Raw genomic sequence first — 22,007 nt, forward strand, 5'->3', positions numbered from 1 at the left:
GGCTTGAAAGCACAGTGTTTCAGAAAAAAATCTCTTCATAACTCTCAAAGAGGCCAGTCACTGAAAAGACATTTGGTAGAAAGCTGAGAGCAGTCTCAACCATAATCTTCATAAAACTAAAATAAAACTAAATAATAAATAAATGAATCTAAAATGGAAGAAAATGGTGAGACCCTCACTGAGACCAGTCAGACACATCTATGTGTGTATACACAAGACTTTCCTAGAAATTAGCCACCTAATCAACTGTGAAATAAACCTGATTTTATTTTCTAATTCAACTTTACTTTTACTTTTTTGAGAGTATAATTACATCATCTTCCCCCTTCCCTTGCTGATTTTAAATGATTGAAAGTATGCAGAGAACATTCTGAGGCAATAACACAAACTAGCACAAGTGGTCACCAGGTACCCCATATACTTTACTATTTGCACTGGCTGGTTTCATGTCAACTTGACACAGCTATTCATCAGAGCGGAGGGAGCCTCAATTGAAAAAAGGCCTCTGTAAGATCTAACTGCAAGCTAGCCTGTAGTGCATTTTATTTAACAGATGTGGGACCCCGTCCATCGTGGATGTGGACACCCCTGGGCTGGTGGCATTGGGTTCTATAAGACAGGCTGAGCAAGCCAGTAAGCAGCACTCCTCTATGGCCTCTGTGTCAGCTCCTGCCTCCAAGTTCTTGAACTGTTTGGGTTCCTGTCCTGATTTCCTTTGATAATAAAAGTGCTGTGGAAGTGTAAGCCACATGAATCCTTTCTTCATCAGTTGCTTTGGTCATGGTGCTTTATCACAGCAATGGTAACCTAACTAAGATACCCTTAAGTAACACATTTGTAATGTATTTAGACTGGGTGCTGGAGGTGTAGCTCAGTGGTGGAGTGTCTGCCTAACATGTGTAAGGCCCTGAGTTAAGAGTCCCATCACACAGAGGAGAATCCACATGCCTAACATATTTACAAATGAGTGTAATGAAGTGACAACCTTCCGGCACTGGAGGCTGTAGCTAAAGCTGAAACTAGAGGGAAATTCATAGCTTTAAATATAAGAAAATGAAAAGCTTCACACTGACAAAATAAATTACCCATCTGAGGAAGTTAGGAAGAGCATAGAAAATAAATGGAAAAAAAAATCTAGTAATTGAGGGCTCAGCGGTTAAGAGCACTGGCTGCTCTCCCAAAGGTCCTGAGTTCAATTCCCAGCAACCACATGGTGGCTCACAACCATGTCTAATGGGATCTGATACTTTCTTCTGGTGTGTCTGAAGATGGCAACAGTATACTCACATACATAAAATAAATAAATCTTTAAAAAATAATCAAGTAATTGAGAATAGGCAGAAATGAAACCAGCATAGGATTGACAAGCCAGAGACAACTTTCAAGTGGGTGCTGGATTTCCAATCAGAGCCTCTTGCTTGTGCCATCCATCCACACAATATGTGAGGACATTTTCTTCTGCCTAGTGATTTTGAAGTCTGCTTTGTCAGACTTGAGCATAGCTGATGGCAAACTGCTTTCAGATTCCATCTATGTGGAACCAAACAGACTGAGTCGAAAGTTCCTGTTTGATGGAATGCACTTCATTCTCCACACACACATGCTCACTCTGGTACCCTGCTTGTGTTGGCTAGGAGTTGGTGTGTGCTCCCAGCAAGCTCTTCTCTCACATCAGACTTTGGGAATGCCCGCTGGGGTGCTCATACAATCAGTTTACAGACCTCAGCCTCCATGTGTGACCTTGATAGTCTCAGAGCAGCACATACAATGGCTGTGGGCATGGGACATTTAAAGACCCATTGGTGGTGATGCAGGGACTTGGCCACTAGTGGTCTTGGTACTCTCAGACCTATTCCTTGGAGATCCCTTATATGACTTGTGGTGGTTTGAATATGCTTAGCCCATGGGAGGTGGCACTATTAGGAAGTGTGGCCTTACTGGATGGAGGAGGTGCTGCCTTGTTAGAGGAAGTGTGTCACTGTGGGGGTAGGTTTTGAGGTCTCCTCCTATGCTAAAGCTCTGCCCAGTATATGGAAGGAGGCTCCTCCTGGCTATCATTGGATCAAGATGTAGATCTCTCAGCTTCTGTAGCACATTTGCCTGCACAGTGCTTCCTGCCATGATGATAATGAACAGAACCTTTGTGCTTGTAAGCCAGCCCCAATTAAATGCTGTCCTCTATAATACTTGCCTTGGTCATGGCTTCTCTCCACAGCAATAGAAACCCTAAGACATGACTTATCTCCTCATCACAGACGGTGAAGCCCTGAAACTATACAACTCATTCTTCCACACTGCAGCATGCCCCTCTGCTCAGACACTTCAATGGCTCTTGTCAGCTACAATGGCTTTGTGTAGTCTTCCACATTGTATGATGCAGTATCCACAGGGACCCAGCGGACTTGTCCAAGCCCACGGTCACACAGATGACCCTGGTTAATCTCAGTGGACGGCATAACACGACAGACAGGAACATGAAAGATTTGTAGGGCTTGAGAGATGGGGGAAAATGTCAGCAGGCACGTGTGTGTGCATGATTACAGTAACAAACATTTAAAACTTCGGGCAGGAGAGATGGCTCGGTGGTTAAGAGCCCATTCTGCTCTTAACTCCAGCTCCAGGAGCCCCAATGCATTCTTCTGGTGTCCACAGGCATTATACTCACCTGTATATACCACACATAAATAAAGGAATTTTAATTTAAAACATTAAAGAATACAAACAGAAAGTTTCCTTTTACTTGCTAAGCTTTACATTTTTCCTGTTCTCTCTCCTGGGAAACAGGATACAAACGCCTTCTTACGCCTCTCCTTTCCCCCACCCCATGCCTACTCAGTTGTAGAGACGTAAGAAGGCACTTGTATCCTAACACTTTTTTTCTCCCAACCAGGCTTTTTTAAAATCAGAACTAGCTTAGTTCTTAGTGCCCTTTCTCGTGCCTGAGTGTCCTGTCTTGTGGCATGTCCTCCTTTGAGTTTCCCACATCTTTGAGTTCTTGCCCACATCAGCCTGCAATCTGGGACGTGAGCACACTGTTAGGTACTAAGGCACAGTGGATACTGTTAAGCCTTTGTTGCGTCCCTTTGTCAGCGTTTGGTTTGTTTTCCTTTAAATAAGATGCTGGGGACTGGAGTGGGTTGATTTCCTCACTGGCAGCTGCTGGGCCCTTCCCTGGTGATCCAGCTGCTGAGCTCCGGAGGGGAGGCTGCTCCTGAAGCAGAGCCACTCCTGCTCACAGATGCTCTGTGACAAGACTACGGAAGGAAGAAACAACTCACTGTCCACGGTGGGAGCATCCTTTATTCATAACAAGGGACACCACTCACAGAGCAGTGACCTCACAGCAGAACACCAACCATGGAGACGCCCCCAGGAGTCAGAGGACTAGCACACAGCCCACACTAGTGATGCTGCTGCTTGAACTGCAGGCCGCAGTAGCCACACGTACCCGTTTTTGTTTCTTTGTCCTAAAAAAATTCAAAAGGAAATATCTCATACTTTTATATTTTACCTCAAAATCCCAATAAGACAGCACATTGAAAATCAGGTTAAACTTGAAATACACTGTCAACTAGAAACTCCGATGAAAACACAAGCCAGGCTCAACTTTGAGCTATGGCTGTTATCTGGGTCGACCCCATGCATGGTGGGACACCTAGAGAGCCAGCGCAAATGGCTGGGAGGGAAGGCGAGCACCAAGAACCAGCAAGCTGCTTAACTCCATACCAAGTTTATGTAGACCTTGGGGTGGCCCAGGGCACCACCCCCTCCGTCACAGGATATGATACGGTGGTCCACCTCATTCACAGGCTGTTGTGCTATCAAATCAATGGCAAAGTTCTCATTCACCTAGAATAAGACAAGAAAAAGACAAACACAAAATCTTTGTAATTTCACACGACTTATCTGTACAACACCCATCCGAATCCATGGAGTCAAATGAGCAATGATAGCCTTCAAAACACAACTGAGTCAACTAAACACACACCATGTGCCCCTGCAATGGAATATTATCCCAAACCTTCAGACATGGAACAAGATGAATTCTCCCTTTGTTCTTCCTTAGATCCAGTAACTGCTGAGACTTGATCTCATTTTGTGTCACCTGCTCTGTCTCATACCATCTCTCCCCACAGGCACTCACACTTCTCCCAAACATATCAGAGAGTATGGGTGACCACTCCGCCTGGGCCTCTATACACAGCCGTGTGTATTTCCTCAGAATGTGATCTGAATAAAAATGGTGAAACAGCAAACAGACTTGTCTAGATCACAAAAGCCCCATCTCATTCCACTCTATTTGACCAGTGACCAGCTTCTATGTACCCAGGCCCAGGAGGAAGAAGCTATGGTGGTTCTTTGCTGTGATTTATGGTCCTGGGTGTCACCACACCCCTTTCTCTTTGTAACTAGAATGTTCTTAAATTTGATCCTCAGAGTCCCTCACTGCTGGGGCCATGTTCTCTCTGGGTCTCCATGTCTGTCAGTACCAGTTGCCACTGTAGCTCTGTCTGTGTTCACTAGACAAGCATCTCAAAGCTTTCCACCATGCTGTCTATTCATAAGTAGCACAAGAAGTACTGGATCATTCTGAGAGAATCCACCTATGAAACCATCAGGGCCTGGTGTTCTGTGGACATGTCAACACTTTACTTCTTTATAGATATTGGTCTGACTTAGTCCTACATTTCTGGGGTCAGTTTTGGTAAACTATTTTCCTACAAAATTATCTATTTGTTAAATTTTCCATTTTATCTGCAAAGGTAAGTGGTATGGTCACTTAATGATGCGTACATATGCCTCCCCAATTAATTACTCCTCACTCTGGCCGCTCGTATCTCTGTGGCATTCTCTCTATCAATCAGATGGATTACTGTGTAGTGAGTGACCAGTATCCCTCTTACCAGGTTTCCCACACAGCTGAGATTGTACTGAACACTTTCCTTCCATTTCATACCTTTCTCATTTTTCAAAATGACTCAAACATCCTAGCATGAAACCCGCAGGGGCAAAGCCCAGAGACTACACAGGTCTATGGCTGTACCAGAATGCCTCATGGCCTACCACCAAGATGAGAGGGAAGTCATATTCCAAAATTACTCACTGAAGTCACAACATCTATACATGCATAGGGAGAGAATTGCACAATATGAATGCTACAAACTGTTCTGACTATGCACATGCCTTTATACACACCGGGCCTGTGAGTAGACCCAGAATCCCTTCACACATGCTCGGCCTGTGAGAGGACCCCACATCCCTTTATACATGGCAGGCCTGTGAAAGACCTCATGTCTTTTGCAGTATCAGGGCTTCATGCACATAGGGCCTATAAGCAAGCCCCTCTATCACCTCACACATGCTGGGCCTGTGAGCCATCCTCTGAAGGTACATTGACTATGAGCAGGAAAGGTCTGTGCCACTCAGCATCCCAGCATCCCCCCCCCCTTTTTTTTTCCGAGACAGGGTTTCTCTGTGTAGCCCTGGCTGTCCTGGAACTCACTCTGTAGACCAGGCTGGCCTCGAAATCAGAAATCCGCCTGCCTCTGCCTCCCAAGTGCTGGGATTAAAGGTGTGCACCACCACTGCCCGGCTAGTATTTCCCATCTTGAAGCTTACCAGAGTGGCCTTAAGATGCAATACAAAAGCCTCCCACTTCTGGAACTAGAGGCTGTTCAGCCCCTGAACTTCCCATAAGAAGCCATCATTACCACTCTCGGCACTGTCAGATCACAGCCCACAGGCCAGGCAGTGTGAAGCTTGAGGTGACACCCTCAAATCTAGCTCAGAAAGGAGTGCAGAGGAGACATCACTGCCATAAAGATAGGACACTGGCCCCTCTTACCAGATCCCTGAGACCCACACTCACAGAAACGTACATTCTGGGAAGGCTTAGATATGCTTAAGGCACATTATCAATAATAGATTCCCCCTTAGCGCAGCCTCCCTTTTGTGGTTCAGCTCTGTAAATATTACGGAAGACACTGGAAATGGATGTGTGCTGCAGCAGAAGGCATAGTCTCCAGCAGTGATTCCACGTGCTCTGCTCTCCATAAAAAGTCCCCATGAACACAGTCCCCTGTGAACACAGCATCCTATGAAGACAGTTCTCCATAACACCATCCCCTGTGAACACAGTATCCTATGAAGACAGTCCTCCATAATACCGTCCCCTGTGAACAATCCTCTATGAACAGTCCCCCATGAACACAATACTCTCCAATAACAGTCCTCCATGAACAGTCCTTTGTGATCACAGTCCCCTGTGACAGTTAGACACTCCTTGACACAGGAATCTAGAACAGCTAGGAAAGGCTGCTTGTTCTATGCACTCTGTGGTAAAGGCAGCAACCATACAAATAAAGCCCCACTGTGTAAATCCTATGAGTCTGCACAGGTGACAGCATGTCACAAAGGCCGCACTAACAAACTCACAGGAATCTATCAGGGCAGTTGCGATGCCTGGCCGTCTCCTTGTGGGAAGGACAGCTGACACCTCCATGCCGGTGAATGACAGGTGCCTGCCCTCCTGTCATTTAATCACTACTCCAGGGCAGCCCTGGCCTCCCATGATTAACATCTGCTCCTTGGAACTTGGCTCAAGGCAGGAATACAAAGAACCCGAGTGATAAACACCCCAACCACACATCAAGTGTACACTGTGCTCAACCAGGCTCTGCCCTGCTTCTTCTCCGGAGACAAGGGGGAGGAAAGCACTACAGGAGCACTGGAGAAAGCCAACAGGAAGGACTGTCATGGAGCCTAAGCTGTCCAACACTGTGACTGTGATGTGTGTCCTTTACACGGGAGTGAAGTGAAACTTGAGAGCTACACTTTCATTTTCTTCTCAACAGCCAGCTGACTTAGAAGAAGGATACTTGGGGTCAAGTTCATTTGTCTACAGTCTGGTTTCTTACTGAGTATAGCCCTTTATTCCAAACTAGGATGGAATTACTAAACATAAAACAGGATATTATGAAATACATCAAGACCAATGTACAACAGAGGCTGCAGACACCCGTATAACTACCCAATGTTGTGAGATGAGAGCTCTCTGAGTGGAAGGCCATCAGTGTAAATAAACTCAAAGCCCGTGTCAATTATCATTCAGACACCATGTGTACATATGTGTGTAGTCTATAAATCACAGGCACAAGTGGAGTAGTGCCCACAGCAGCCTCCAACTGTGTGTATGATATTCAGCTTTGTCCTGGGCTGTTGAAATTTGCAGTTGCCCTGGAGAAGTTACAGCACTGGCCCCAGGTGGGGGTTATGAATTTATTAATAAATACTGTCCTCTGAGATCCTGACTTATCACCAGCATTTCTGACAGGCCACGGCCTTCTAAATTCAGGTTACTTTATGGTCATGACTCTGAGGAGAGTCTGTCCCTTAGGGAAGTCTGTTTCTCAACCTTGACAACAGAAAATCAACAGAGATGTGCACAACAGACCCAATCTCAAGTGTCTTATACTTGGCCCAACTGCTTAGTTAGGCTCCTTGGCTTTCTGTGTTTATTTTTTTGTCTGTGACCACTGGATGCCTACCAGCCTCAGAGGTAAAGATCTGAGCTCCTGCAGGGAGAAACATACTAGCCTGGCTGCCCAGAGTATGATACCAAAGACAGCAAAAAGTCCTCAACTGAGGGCAAGATTGCTGTCACTACACCCCTCAAGAGGACTATACTATAGTCAGTCCATGCCTGACAATCAAGAAACAACAGTCCTGCCTCTTCCTCATTCAGAGGGTCCAAGGGTACCACCTGCTTTAGGACATCAGGGCTGAGTTCTGACTCCTTTTTTACAAGGTAAGAAGCACTGATACATCTTCTCAGGATGAAGATGCACTGAAGACCTGGATCCTGAGTACTGTGCAGGCACCGAAGCCCTCACATCACAGCTGGCTGGGATGCTCCCAAATGTTTCCCAGCCTTCTAGCAGAGCTGGCCCAACTGCCCAGTATCCTGTCATCTACAGTCCTCCAATCAAATCCAAATACAGCTTATTCCTAACCTGTGACTGATAAAACTCAGAACAGAAATAGAGGAAAACAAGTCAAAGAATATTCAGGGGAGAGAAACCACACACTTTTGTGCAAATGCAGAATTGCAACATCTGGGGTAGCCTTCTGAAAGTGAGGAGCTGAGTTCTAACATGGTTCACCAACTCTATAAGGCCAGACACAGGCATCAGGAAAAGCATACGGGGACTCACACCTTCTTCTGCAGACCTTCAGGACTAGTGGTAGTCTCTTATGGGTATGGTTCAGAGGCCCAACACTTATCTGGTACATGTGGTGCCTAAGTTCCACCCCCAGCACTGCTAAAAGGATAAAAAAATGCTATGACCAAAATAAATGAACAAAATTTTAAACTACCCATGAACAGGGAATTTGTGTTTAAAGAAAGAATGCCTGAGCAGACGCCTCCTCATCACCCAATAAACAAGTGTTCACCACAGAGATATGAACCCAGACAGTGCTGTACCAGACGAGGCATCAGGACACTAGTGAGTCTGAGTACCACCCATCAGGGCAGGGCAGAACCAGGCCAGCTCCCTGTAGGCACAGTGCTTCTGTCCACCCACACTGGCTCTACCGTCTCTGTTTACCTTTGAACTTCCCCGTGATGCTCTACCAGGCTAGCCTGAAACCACAAAGACAATGAAGCTGGAGACAATGCTCAGGGCTTCAGGACACATCGGCTCCACAGCTGCTTGACCCACAGCCCTGCCACAAGACACTCGCAAAGTGAGGATGTGGAGTCCAGCCACACCCTCAATTGTTATTGACAGCATCTGTTAATGCCCAAGGACACCTGCTGGCACCTCTGCTGAGACAGACCTCCACAGCTCCAGGAGCACTCTGCAAAATAAAAGCCACTGAACCTGCCCATCCTCTCAATACACATTAATGTCCAACTTCCGGTGTCACATTTGCAGTTAGCTGGAGAAAATAACTGTCATGATAGTGTACTCAATTATCCTGTTCTCAACACTAGTGCTTGCTGATACACACCACTACACTGGAGGACTGGAGGCAGGAGGTGTGCACAACATGGGGCTGTGTGCAGCAGGTGTCTGACTCCACCCTGGAGGACTGGAGGCAGGAGCAAGTGTAAAGGCCACAGTAATGAGGAGTACAGCAGCCCCTAAAAGTAAACAGAGATGTGTCCTGCCACTCTAAGAGAAGTTGCTATTCCTAAGGCAATCCATCTCCTGGACACCTATAAGTGACAAATACTATGAAAACACTCAAAGTTGCAAATGGGAAAACTGGACTTGAGAAGTAGCAGCCTATGCTACTCACCCAGAAATGAAGCTAGCGTGTAAGTTCACCAACTTCCACCCACTTACTGCAGGCACCACCACCCCCCCCACACACACACACACGCAGGCAGACAAATTCATATTCATGTATTCTCTCCCTCTCTCCTGGTAGACATTAGAACCAATCCCAGCATTCTTTCACTGAACCCGGAGTAGACTTCAGGATCCTTCTTACATCCAAGCAGTAAAAGCAAGGGGAGAATACAAATTTCTGTGCCTCTTGTTCATTAGGCACAGCAGGATTCTGGCTGAAACTTGAAAATGTGACCTCACGGATAACTAATGCATAGCAAGTGAGTCTGCTACATAGAACTCAAAAACTAGGCACTGGGACAATGTAGCCAAGATCAGAGAGGGCAGGGGAACTCAGATCTAGAGTATGGTAGAACAAAAAAAAACCAAGTTGACTGTAGAGGTAAAGAGCATGACTGAAGGTAGACATGGAAGGCAAACAATTCTGGAACCACAGAGGACAGACCGTGAACTACCATATTACAAGGAACAAATCAGGAGCTGTAGACGCAAATGTTACAGAGAAACTTAGGCTACATAGGCAGAGATCTCAGCTTTCTATTCTTTCCCTAGCAGGATAGTTACATGTGTCTAAACTAAATGACCTTTCCCTGTGTGGGAGACTGAATCTACTGGTTACCCCTGGGAGAGCATAGCACAATTAACTTGATGAAAACTACAAAAAATTTTACCTCAAAAAAATTATCAGAAGAGAAAATTTTAATAGTATGTCTTCCTTTAATTTAAGACATATTAAAAAATTTTTAAAAGATATTGTGCTAGCTAGTTTTACGTCAATTTGACATACTCCAGGGTCATCTAGGGAGAACTCTTAATTGAAAGTGCCTCCACATAATTAGCCTGAGGCAAGTCTGTGGGGCATTTTCTTGGCTAATTGATGGGCCTAGCTCACTGTGGGCAATGCCACCCCCGGACTGGGTGGTGGTCTAGGTGCCATAAGAAATCAGGCTGAGCAAAACATGGAGAGTAAGCCAGTAAGCAGCACTCCTCCATGGCCTCTGCTTCAGTCCCTGACTCAAGTTCCTGCTCTCACTTCCCTCAGGAACTTGACCTGAGAGTTATAAAATGAAACCCTTTTGTCCCCAAGCTGCTTTGGGTCGTGGTGTTTTATCACAGCAATAAATGACGTTATGACAAGTACCATGCTGGAAACAAGATTATGCTTAGGAAAACCTGAACTACCATTCCAGGAGGCTCTGTAGTCTGAGAGGAGAGGGAGAAAAGTTGACATAATTTATATTTAGGACTCTGGGTTTTCTAGAGTGGTTGTGATATGTGAGAATTTCTTTAGCCCTTCTGTGTTAAGCTGGTACATGCTAAGTACCACTTCCATGAGGAGCCTGGGACCAGCAATGAGGATGTGGAAATACCCTCAAATATGCAGACATATGCATATTTGAGCTACTTCAAAGCTCAAATACCTTTGAGGTACACAAGCTACCTCCAAGATGGGCCCAAATATAAACATGAAACCCACTTGTTTCTTTATACTTTACACAGAGCAATGCCTCCATTGTGCCTGTGTTTCCATTACAATCCACCACCCAAGCCGGGTGCAGAATTCACTGTGGTAATATCAGTGCTCAATACACTTCCGGCATTAGAGTTGTTCAGCCTGTTTTAAGTTTTACGAATTCTTATCTCTTTCACTTACCTCTTTCTGACGATCTACAAAACGAATCCTCCTGTAGTCTTTTTCATCATACACCTGCAAAAAAAAAAAAAAAAAAAAAAAGAGGGCCATCTATTATTTTTACAGTCGAATTCTAAATGAAGTCACATAATATTGATCGGAAATACTACAGAACGACGTTCCCCTTGGCCTACACCCATGGATGAGGAGACAGACCCACTATGAGGCAAAGTGAACAGTCTCATGGGGATGATAGACTCGAGTGCAGACTGGAGACAAAGCTCCTGCCTTCACAAGTAGCCAACTCCAATAGGCGAGATTTCATTTCAGCAGACGCAGCTTCCCACTTTTTGGTCCAGCATTATATTGAACGCTACGGTTGCTTTATACACTATTGATAGGTTATTTCTCCACCGGTGAAATGAGCCAATCCAAGCCAGATTAGATTATATTAAAGGCAGGTTTACTGGGAAGCTGCTCTCAGGTGAGTTCACTAGCCCCAAGGATTGAGGCCAGAGGAGTCTCCATGGGGACGGGAGGGGGTAGAGGGAGAGAGAAAGGGCGTATGCTCAAGGAAAGGAGAAAAAGACAGAGCGGGAGAAACCAAAATGTCTAGATTGTATAGGGAGGAGCCTCTGGTGGAAGGGCAGCCCAGCCCCTGGGCTGGAAGGTTCAGGATTAGAGCCACGGTAGGGACTAAAGAATGCTGGGCAAACCTGGATGCCAGGTCTGCTTTGATATGTAAAATATGCACCTCAGTCTCTTGTCCCGGGGTCCAAAACACAACTATTGTTAAAACTTGGAACTTAATATAAAGATATGGCGTAAAGAATAATTAGATCCCAGTCCCAACAGAAAGCCACCAGTTAGAAATCGGGCTGCACCCCAAGGTGAGCCCAGTAGGGCCGCGAGCTAGCCTGGCAGAAGCACACCTTGCTACGCTCCCTGCTACCGTCAGTCTTGGGTTCCAGGTATGGCGGGCGCGGCCGTTACCTGGCCGGTATGCGTGATCTTCTCCCCGCTCGGCGACACTCGCACCCCGAAACCCCGCGCGGCCCTAGGCAGAGCCAACAGCCGGCGGAAGGTCAGTGCCGCCGCCATCTTGCCGGTGACCCTTGACCCCACGCGTCGTACAAAGCGCCGGCGCAGGCGCACAGCACTCGGCCGGGAGTACTTGAGGAACTTATTTCGTCCTGTGGCTGAGCCGCTGGGCGGCTGGCAGGGCAGGTGCTGGACCTGGCTGAGACACAGAGCTGCGACTTAACTGTGCGCGGTGTTCAAAGGTTACTAGTGTGACAAAGGCAGTGGGGGACGAAAACTGGAGATGAGCTGTGTGTACGTTTATGCCAATGGAGAAAATGCAGATTTACCGTGTTTTTTTGTTGTTGGTGGGTTTTTTTTTGGTTTTGTTTGTTTGTTTGTTTGTTGGTGGTTTTTTTTTTTGGAGTAAAGAAGTAAGTTGTTCAGCAGAAGAAACAGCACATGCAGTGAACGTTTCTGGTCGTGTATGTTGGGGTGGGAAAGGAAGATTTCTGAGCATCTTTGCAACGCAGCAGTAGTAGAGTTTCCAGTTAGACTGCATGCAAGGGATTTTACCCAGCATGGGAAAGCAGTCCGGAAAAGCTCTGCTATGTAGAGAGACCTGATGCAAATCGGAGCCTGTAACTCTGGAGAATGTGTTGGCCACGTCTGTCTCATTTGAATCTGAGTCAGAACCGTCCTCAGAACAGGCACTGTCAGACCTCAAAGTAGAGTGAACAGCTTTGCTCAGAAGTAGACAGGTGGGACTTCAGACTCAGAGCAGGAGTGGGTCACTAATTCCTAGAAAGTACCAGAAGCTAGCATGTGTTGTTTTTAGGATCCCTTGGTCAGGATTGGAGGTTAATGACCTGGCATCTCCCTTTCTGTGCTCTGCCATAGCATAAGGACTAGGTGAGTCTGAAGGCAAAGGGGTGACCAGAGAGGGCCATAAGACACATGGACAAAAACCACACAAAGTTGAAAAATGCCCCAATAAATGTGGACCTAAGATGCCCAGGCTAGCCTTAAGCTCTGTAGCCCAGGCTAACCTAGCACTCACCACCTTCCTGCCTCAGCCTTTGGAGTGCTAGGATTTCAGGCTTATGTCACCACACCCTGTTCTGCAGATTTGTCTCTTTCTCCCTCTTTTTAAAGGATTTATTTTATATGTATGAGTGTATATATTTATGTATGTCCATCTGTGTGGGTAGCTGGAACCAAGAAAAGGGCACAGGATCTCCTGACAGGTCGAGTTACAGACCGTTTAAGCAGTTGTGTGGGTGCTGGGAACAGAATGATGGTCCTCTGTAAGAGCAGCAGTTGAGGAATCTCTTTTTAAACTCTTAACACACCCCCTGTCTGTGTATGTGTTCACACACATGTGAGTTCACACTCTGGTGCCGCAGAACACACATGAAAGTTGGAGGAAGCTGATCTCTTTTCCCATGTGAGTTCCGGGGAACTGAGGTCCGCAGACTTGCATGGCAAGCACTTGTGACTCCCAGGCCATCTCTCTGACACACATTATTTTTAAAGTGATAGAACTCTGGGGTCAAGGTATTCCCATAGGCACTAAGATGGACTGAGTGAGCTTAGTGTGATGTGTGAGACTGGGAGCCAGAGAGGGCTACGGTACCCTTACTGGCAACCTACTTTGCTATACATAAAAATAAGATGGGTAGATTTACGAACCATCTGAAATCCGATATATATAAGTTAACTGTAAAAGCCATATATATGGGAATTTACACACACACGCACGCACGCACGCACGGAATTAACCCTGATTTTCCACACCCCTGTTGCTTTTCATAGTTTGCAGGTAGGGACTTAACTAACTAGCTAGAACAGTGTCTGCACTGGCTCTTCTGGCCTTTCCCACGTGTGCCAGAATGTCTCTTAATGGAAACATATGACCTGTACATTTTGTCTGAATGCTGGGTTTTGTTTCCAATATATTTACTGTTGGCAGTTTCTTTTACAGTCAAAGCCTGCTTTTTTATTTATTTTTTTTTGTCTTTTTTTTCCCTTCTTCTGCCATGGGCACCGTTCTTCCCAATACGTAGTGGTCCCAGCATCTGCAGAGGCAGAGCTTAGAGTGCAGGATTCTGGATAAAGAATGCGGAGACAAGGAAGGCTTTATCTCCGGAAGCTGCTCCTTAGGCGTCCTCGGCAGGGCACTTGTAATCCCACGTGACCCTACGCCATCTTTCTTCCTGGCGGTGCCGTCCCACTCCACTGCGCAGACGCGGAAGCTTCGGTAACCGGCGCCCGAAGTTGATTGCGGACGCCTCCGCACCCCTTCCCAGGTGTGGGTCTCGGGTTCCTTGGGGGCAGGCAGGCAGAGGCGCGCGCCAGAGCTGCTGACCGGGAGAGCGGGCGGGGTCCCTGGCCGGGCTGAGCCTCTGGAATCTGCGGCTTCCCGGGAGCGCGCAGGCCCGGGCACGTGGTGACGCGGATCCCAGAGTTCAAGCCTGGCAAGTGTGCTTTGACTTCTGACGCCAAGTAACCTTGATAGGGGAAGGCCTAGGGATAGTCAGGTGTGCGGCACCAGATGACCATGCTTCTCTCCCCTTAGATCTGGGCTCAGCATGGCCGCCCTGCTTGTACGGAGCGTGGTGGCTTCGGTAGTGGACCCGTTCCTGCACCTGAGTCGCCTCGCGGTGAAGCCCCGGGCCTTCTCATTCCTGCTGGGGACGATGCCAAGCGCCAAACCCTGCGCAGAGGTGCGCTCACTTCTCTGTGGCCGTCCCTTGCCGTCCATGCAGCCCTCGCTGAGCTTCAAAACCAAGGGTGTCCTCAAGAAGCGCTGTAGAGACTGCTACATGGTGAAGAGGCGCGGGCGCTGGTTTGTCCTCTGTAAGACCAACCCCAAGCATAAACAGCGACAAATGTAGGCCGTTCCTTCAAGCAGTGCCCATGGGAAATTCATTTCACCTTATCAGAGAAAAATAAACGAAAGCATTCTGTAAATTCTGTGGGCCTTAGGGCTTTGTTGAACCCGCTTTCCCCATATTGTAGCCCAGATCCTTCAAATCTAATCAGCCCAGAGCTGCAGATGGAGAATAATTGTTACAATTCCTGTAGCTGTGTAAGAAGAAGGAATACAGAGCTAGCTTTACCTCTTGAGACAAAGTTTGGCTCCGTAACCCTGCTTGACCTGAAACTCGGAAAGAACCTCCTGCTTCTGCCTCTGCCATTTGTTACCATATGCTACAGATTCTAAGTACTTTAAGAGGCTGCCTGAGCCAAAAGGCTCCTGTGGGGTGTGCAACAATCCCAATTTAAGAACAAGCAATGTTCTTGTGTAGCAACTATCCCAACCTTTGCTCAAGGAAAACCTTGTTTACATAGAAATATATTTTGGATACCAGTTAAAAATGTTTGTCAGTACTGTTCTCACACTCTGGAGTAGTAGTGTTCTTTATACAATCAAATTAATGCTTTCAGAAGAAGGTTAGTATATTTTCAGTTCAAAGAAAGTAACAAAGCACGCTGGCTTCTGCAGGGAGTGCTAGGGCACCAGCGATTTTTCAAAGCTTGCAGTTTTCACTATTAAAAGTGGGCCTGGGGTTCATGCTCCTCCTGGAGTAGGTCTTTGGAACTGTGCCTTTTTGTGGTTATAAGTCTCATTAATCTGTTGAACGTCAGATTCACCTGGTGTATTCTACTGACTTATTCCAGACTATAGCATGCTTTGTGGCCCTGTGACTGAAGGAATGACATCTGGTAGCCGCTGGTACCCTATATCATTTTCTTGGAGTGCTGTGAATTCAGAGATAGTTTCAGTAGGTAGTTACAGGAGATGACCATTGCCTTTTCTTGGGGTCTTTCAATAGCTGTTGGGAAGTGTACACAGCTTTAGGTCTGATAGTTGGTAAGCAAGAAAGTGTAAGCAGAGATCCTCCAGACACGGCTTTGAGAAGAGGGATCCTGGCAGTAATCTTATTTTTTTTATTGGATATTTTATTCGCATTTCAGATGTTAACCCCTTACCCCATTCCCCCCCCCCCCCCCCCGGAACCCCCCAACCCATCCCCCTTCCTCCTGCTTCTATAAGGATGTGCCCCCCCCCACCCGCCCCCTACCCCCACCCCCCCCCACACTCCCCCCCCCCCCACCTGGGCGTCCAGCCTTCATGGGACCAAGGAACTCCTTTCCCACCTATGCCTAAAAGGCCATCCTCCTTTTCATATACAGCTGGAGCCATGGGTCCCTCCCTATGTGCTTCCAGGCTGATGGTTTAGACCCTGGGAGCTCGGGTTGGTTGGTATTGTTGCTTTCCTCATGGGGTCTCAAACCCTTTAAGCTCCTTCAGTCTTCTCTCTAACTCCTCCATTGGTAACCCCATAATCAGTTCAATGGTTAGCTGTGAGCATCTGCCTCTGTATATGTCAGATCTGGCAGACCTCTAAGGAGACAGCTATATCAGGCTCCTGTCAGCATGCACTTCCTGGCATCCACATCAGTGTCTACCTTTGGTGACTGCACGTGGGATAGATACCCAGGTGGAATGGTCTCTAGACGGCCCCTCCTTCAGTTTCTGTCCCATACTTTGTCTCCATATTTGCTCCCTTGAATATTTTGTTACTCTTAAGAAGGACCGAAGCACCCACACTTCGTTTTCCTTCTTCATGAGTTTCATGTAGTCTGTAGTAATCTTATTTTTAAGGGAGACAGAGAAACCTTGTGCTGTGGTCTGTTGCATTTCGAAGGGCGTGTACAGGCACACGTGTGAGCCTGAAGCCTGGAAGAGAGTCTGAGGACACAGGAAGAACAGTTGGTACCTCAGTAGAAGGACTTAGCACAAACAATAGTGTGAAGCAAGTTCTCGGGTTCATTGTCCTCACAAAGGTCACATGCTGGTGGTTTACAGCCCTGAACTCTGCAGAAAGCCTCTGATGGGCCCAGCCAGCGGGAGGTGAGGAGCAGGAACCCGCTTAGCCAGCAGAAGACCATGGGCCAGGGTAACTGGACAGGCCGTGCTGTGAGCACCTTTCTCATGGTGGTCATTTTAGTTCTGCCTCTTGGATTTGGAAAGGAATAATGGGTAAAAGGACAGCTAAGATGTGAATCCCAACTCCAACATTTTCAGCTGTGTGACATTCTGCTCTGGGTGCCTCAGTTCCCTGTCTATAAGATGGAAAATTGTAAGTTTCAAAACTATAATGAGTCGGAAGAATGTGGCATGCAGCAGATACTTGGTGTGTGCCTGTCACTGTGTTAATAATATAGGATGTCTGGTTTCTGGCCCCAGGGAAAGGGACTGAGGTGCATATTTTACATATCAAAGTAGACCTGGTATCCAGGTTCTCCCAACATTCCTTAGTCCCTACCTGGCATATCCTGCCCCCAACCCTGAACTTTCCAGTCCAGGGATGCCCTTCCCCTAGAGGCTCCTCTCTATATAATCTGGACATTTGGGTCTCTCATTCTCTCTTCTTCCTCCTCCTCCTCCTCTTCTTCCTCTTCCTCTATGGGGACTTACTTCCCTGGCTTTGGTCCTTGTGGCTAGTGAACTTGCCCACCCAAGAGCAACTTCCCAATAAACCTGCCCTGAATATAATCTAATTTGGCTTGAATTGATTCATTTCACTGACAGTGGAGAAATAAACTGTCACAGGACATTTGTCATCCTTTTATTTCCAGAATTCTCCAATCGAAGTCATTTCCAGTAGAAATAAGTAAACCTTTGATTAGCCTAACTCATTAACTCTAACCTCTAGCTATAGGCAGGATCAGGGTGGGGGTAAGAATTCTGTCTGTATGAAAACACTCATGGCTATTTGGAAGTGGGAGATGCTAGGCTCACCTCTTGGGTAACTCTCATGGCACACAGTTTTGAGTCATTGGGAAGAGCTCTGTAAAGTGGTTTGTCTGATCTTCAGGGCACTAGCTATAGTCCTATCTTCTGGAGACGGCACTACATACCAGTGACAGTGACCGGTGATCCTCTGGGGCTGTTCACAGCACAGAAGATTCAAGCTGCCCCACCAACTTCCAGGGTGGGTAGGAAGTAAGGGCAGGCATAACCTCTTAGGACCTGGCTTCTAGAATTCCAATGTCGGGTCCGCTACCTCAGCTCTGGCAGGCTCAACAGACCCCAGATTCTAATCCTCTGACTGGTCACACTGACAGGATGGAGTTCGTGGGTCCTGCCCTAGCTACTAGGATCAAAGTTACACTGACCTCATACCTACGGTCAGCAGGAATACTTTCAGGTGGCCACGCCAGGCCTTTGCATCCTGAGTGCAGCAGAAACACACTTCAGGGGTCTGATGGGAGCACACTTCCTTTCATTAGTTGGTCAATTTTTACTTTTGCCACGATGAAAAATTTAAGTCTTAAAATACTGTACTTTACCTAAATTTAAAAGTTTAAAGCTTTAATTTACTGACCTGGTTTTCCCAGAAAAGCATGTAATTCTTTGGGTAAGATGTAGAAACATCAGTGACGTTAGGTCCTTTCCCTGGAACAGTTTCACAACGTTCTGACTGGACTTCATGGGTTCTAAGGGCCAAATGAAAACCAAGAGCCTCTGCCTCTACTGGGTGCTGGACACTGGCCAGAGCAGCCCTCCTTTTGGCACCTTCAGACAAGCAGGCTTCTCACTAACTGTCTTGTCAGGGTTTCTATTCCTGCACAGAACATCATGACCAAAAAGCAAGTTGGGGAGGAAAGAATTTATTCAGCTTACACTTCCACAGTGATGTTCATCACCAAAGGAAGTCAGGACAGGAACTCACACGGGGCAGGAACTTGGAGGCAGGAGCTGATGCAGAGGCCATGGAGGGATGTTACTTACTGGCTTGCTTCCCCTGGCTTGCTCAGCTTGCTTTCTTTTAGAACCCCAGACTACCAGCCCAGGGATGGCACCACCCACAATGGGCCCTCCCACCCTTGATCACTGATTGAGAAAATGCCTTACAGCTGGATCTCATGGCGGCATTTCCTCAAGGGAGATTCCTTTCTCAGTGATAACTCCAGCTTGTGTCAGTTGACACACAAAACCGGCCAGTACAGTAGCTGATGCTACTTGTGTCCTCCTATCAGACCTGATGCTTCATCAGCACAGCTCCCAACTGGCCCCTCAGCATGTTGCCTCCCTGACATCTCAGCAGGACACTAGTGTCCCTCAGAGTCCACTACAGCCTGCAGGCCACATGTGCCTGAGAAAACTATGAATGAGACCTAATACGAACCTGTAAACTTACTTACATTATGAGATTACTTTTTGGTGACTCAGTTTCACTGTTTCTTGTCAATGTTAAACAATACAGATGTGTGTGTTCTTGCAGCCCATGGCTGAGGGTTACATACTCCTTATTTAGGAGGAGAAGGCCTGGAACTGAGGAAGCTCTTCATACAGTGACAGGGATCAGACAAAGAAGGCTTTATGAGGCTATCTATGGCTGTGGAAGACAGACTCTGAATGAGACCTGCTGTTAGACCACACCCATCATGGCAAATACTGTTTTAAGGACCTTCTCTGGGTGGTCTGAATATTATATTAGATGAAAACAGAATGAACGGTCTTAAAAATTCTGGACTGCAGGACCCCAAGAAGAAGAGACAGCACCATCTGTGTGAAAGAGGCATGTCCAGGTAAGGAGAGGCCAAGAGCTATATAGCAGGGCAGGACAGAGTATCAGGGTATCAAGGTATTTGGTGCTACACATGCCACCAAGCTGAGCAGCTTCCAGGAATGATGAAGAAAGGGCTGACGTGTAGAACAGAGGGAGACTGGGAATGGCCTGAACGTGGGTGGGGATGAAGACTCAGGCTGGACTGGTTTCAAAAGCGTCTGGAGCTCAGAACTCCTCTGTGTGCTCCAGCCAGAAAGGACCCTGTGCGTGTCCTATCTATGAGCAGTGAACTGGGCTACCTCTCTCCCTAGGGAGCGATGGTCTGCTGCTCTTCCCAAGGCTGCCTCAAGCGTACTTACGCCACATGCATTACACACTACAACCATACACCACATACCCCAAACCATACAATACACTTTCATTACACAGAGATGCCAAGGCCTGGTTCCTGCTGCCACTTTCCTCTTCTGTTAAGTGTGACCTGAACTCGAGCTCCGTCCACCTACATATAGGATGAGCCTTGCCTAGACACCCCTCATCTGGGTGTTGAAATCAGGACTTCCTAAGGTACAGGACTGTGGTTTAATGTAGAAACCCTCCCTTTGGAATACAACATAAGCTTCATGGATTCGGAGAGGGGAGAAACGTGTACTCGGATCCCTAAAAATAGATGATTCCAACCACTCTGTGGCTGTCCCCTTCTTGGACAGGCTCCAGAGTGACTTTTATTTTCCCTTTAAAGAGTTTCCAGCCATTGTGGGTTGTTTGTGTGACTCTGTGAGACTTACCCAGACTTCCCAATCTTTACTCTCTCTTTTTTTAATAAACCAGCATAAAGTAGAATTTATTTACATAATGCAATGATCCGTGAAGGTTACCATAACACCGAGGGACCATATTAGCCGCTTGAATGGAATTCATTAGAAATTAACTACCACTTAAATTAATTTTCCCACAGTCACAAGGCTGTAATGGCAGGAGAAGGAGCCGTCCATCAGTGGGTGCTGACAGGGGACCTGTCACCACCATTATTTATAGGTGAGTGTGTCAGCCATGGAGCAGGCACCAAACACAAGCCTCTGGACCCAGAAAGGCTACTTCAAAGGGCCTCCAAATCCCCTTCTTGATAAGGAACCGAGCCTTACTAATCTTCACTCTCCCTCACACTAGCAGCAGGGGATATGGCAGCAACTGATCATGTGTAGAGCTCAGAGGGACAAGACTTTGGTAAGAAACTATACCATAAAGTGCGCATGCTTACAGGCAAGAACCGCCCTTTTGGGCTTTAAAAGGCCACTCAGGAGCATAGAGTCCAGAGCCCAGTGTCAGATCAGTGACCCACAGTGGCTTCTCAGGCTTCCCTGGGAAGAATCCAGACCCCAAGGAAGAGCTTGCAGGGAATCTACCAGGTCTTGTTTAGGAGAACATAACATGTGTGTGTACTTATGTCCCTTAAGCCATTGTGATGTGGTATGGTATGTTTTTCAAAAGCAAAGGGTGCTCATCTGGTGTATTTATGTAGTGTACATGTATGAGAACACATGTGCACATGTGTCTGCTTGTTCATTATGTTTTGGGGGGGCCATGTGCAAACAGTACACACATGTGGTATATCTATATGTGTTGTGTTAATGTGGTTGTACATTGTAAGTGTGTGCTCATGTGCTCACCTGGAGTTTGTGCAGGTGTGCTCATGTGTGGTAGGTGTTCACATGTATGTTTGTATGCTTTCATGAATGTGCACATGTGTTATATGTGTATACATGCAGTGCATTGGCAGATACCCCACCCAGAACACAGAAGAGCCCTTGGCTCCTGATCAATATCTGGACCACAATTTATTTTTGAAAAGAAGGCACAGCATGAAGACACTCCTTAGAGCCAGATGTTACTCATGAAATCTTAGGCTCAGTGGTCCCAGGACAAAGAAGAGTCCCCTACATGCTGAGGCTGAACCCGTGTCAGGCAAGGGGGCTGGAATGCTAAGGATACTTAGCGATGGGATGAAATTGAACCAATGGATAGGGAGGAGTACCCAGGAGTGGGTGGCTTGTAGACATGTGAAAGGCGATGATGGCATGGGCAATGCCCCACCAGGAGCCTGCATGTGCCCACTCAGCATCATGGTCCTGAGTGTGCTGGTGCTGGGATACATCCCTAACTTGTACAGCCAGAGAGTGTCCTCTTCAACAGAGAGGGGAGCTCGACAATTCACATGGGCCAATCTCTTTCTCTTTGCGAATACTCTTGCCATAGCCTTTATGGAGATGATACTCCAGTCCTGTCATCCATCCATACAGTCAGGAGAGAGGAGCCAGTTCATTTAGTAGCACAGCAGGTGGGCAGATGCAGCCACGTGTCCTACGTCCCCCACAGTGTTTCTCAGGCCTTGTGATAGTTCGTATATGC

General features: G+C 47.0%; 2 protein-coding genes across 3 annotated transcripts; one reads left to right on the plus strand and one right to left on the minus strand.

Annotated features, from left to right (window-relative positions):
• Positions 1-3,282: 3,282 nt before the first annotated feature.
• On the minus strand, positions 3,283-12,123 carry Ndufs6 (NADH:ubiquinone oxidoreductase subunit S6). The gene is made up of 4 exons (XM_028782737.1): positions 11,986-12,123; positions 11,014-11,067; positions 3,727-3,849; positions 3,283-3,467 (listed from the first exon to the last, which is right to left on the minus strand). The coding sequence occupies exons 1-4, from the start codon at positions 12,091-12,093 to the stop codon at positions 3,402-3,404; spliced, it is 351 nt and encodes a 116-aa protein (XP_028638570.1). The 5' UTR covers positions 12,094-12,123; the 3' UTR covers positions 3,283-3,401.
• A 2,072-nt stretch (positions 12,124-14,195) lies between these two features.
• Positions 14,196-14,988, plus strand: Mrpl36 (mitochondrial ribosomal protein L36). 2 transcript variants are annotated; one of them, XM_028782753.1, is made up of 2 exons: positions 14,196-14,321; positions 14,591-14,988. In XM_028782753.1, exon 2 carries the CDS (start codon positions 14,604-14,606, stop codon positions 14,907-14,909), a length of 306 nt encoding a protein of 101 aa, XP_028638586.1. In that variant the 5' UTR covers positions 14,196-14,321; positions 14,591-14,603; the 3' UTR covers positions 14,910-14,988. The 2 variants fall into 2 exon arrangements, with proteins under 2 accessions (XP_028638586.1, XP_028638587.1); XM_028782754.1 differs by lacking the exon at positions 14,196-14,321 and adding an exon at positions 14,366-14,489.
• The last annotated feature ends 7,019 nt before the right edge of the window (positions 14,989-22,007 follow it).

Source organism: Grammomys surdaster, unplaced genomic scaffold, assembly GCF_004785775.1.
Source record: "Grammomys surdaster isolate TR1022 unplaced genomic scaffold, NIH_TR_1.0 843, whole genome shotgun sequence".
In the NCBI taxonomy this organism is placed as follows: Eukaryota; Metazoa; Chordata; class Mammalia; order Rodentia; family Muridae; genus Grammomys; species Grammomys surdaster.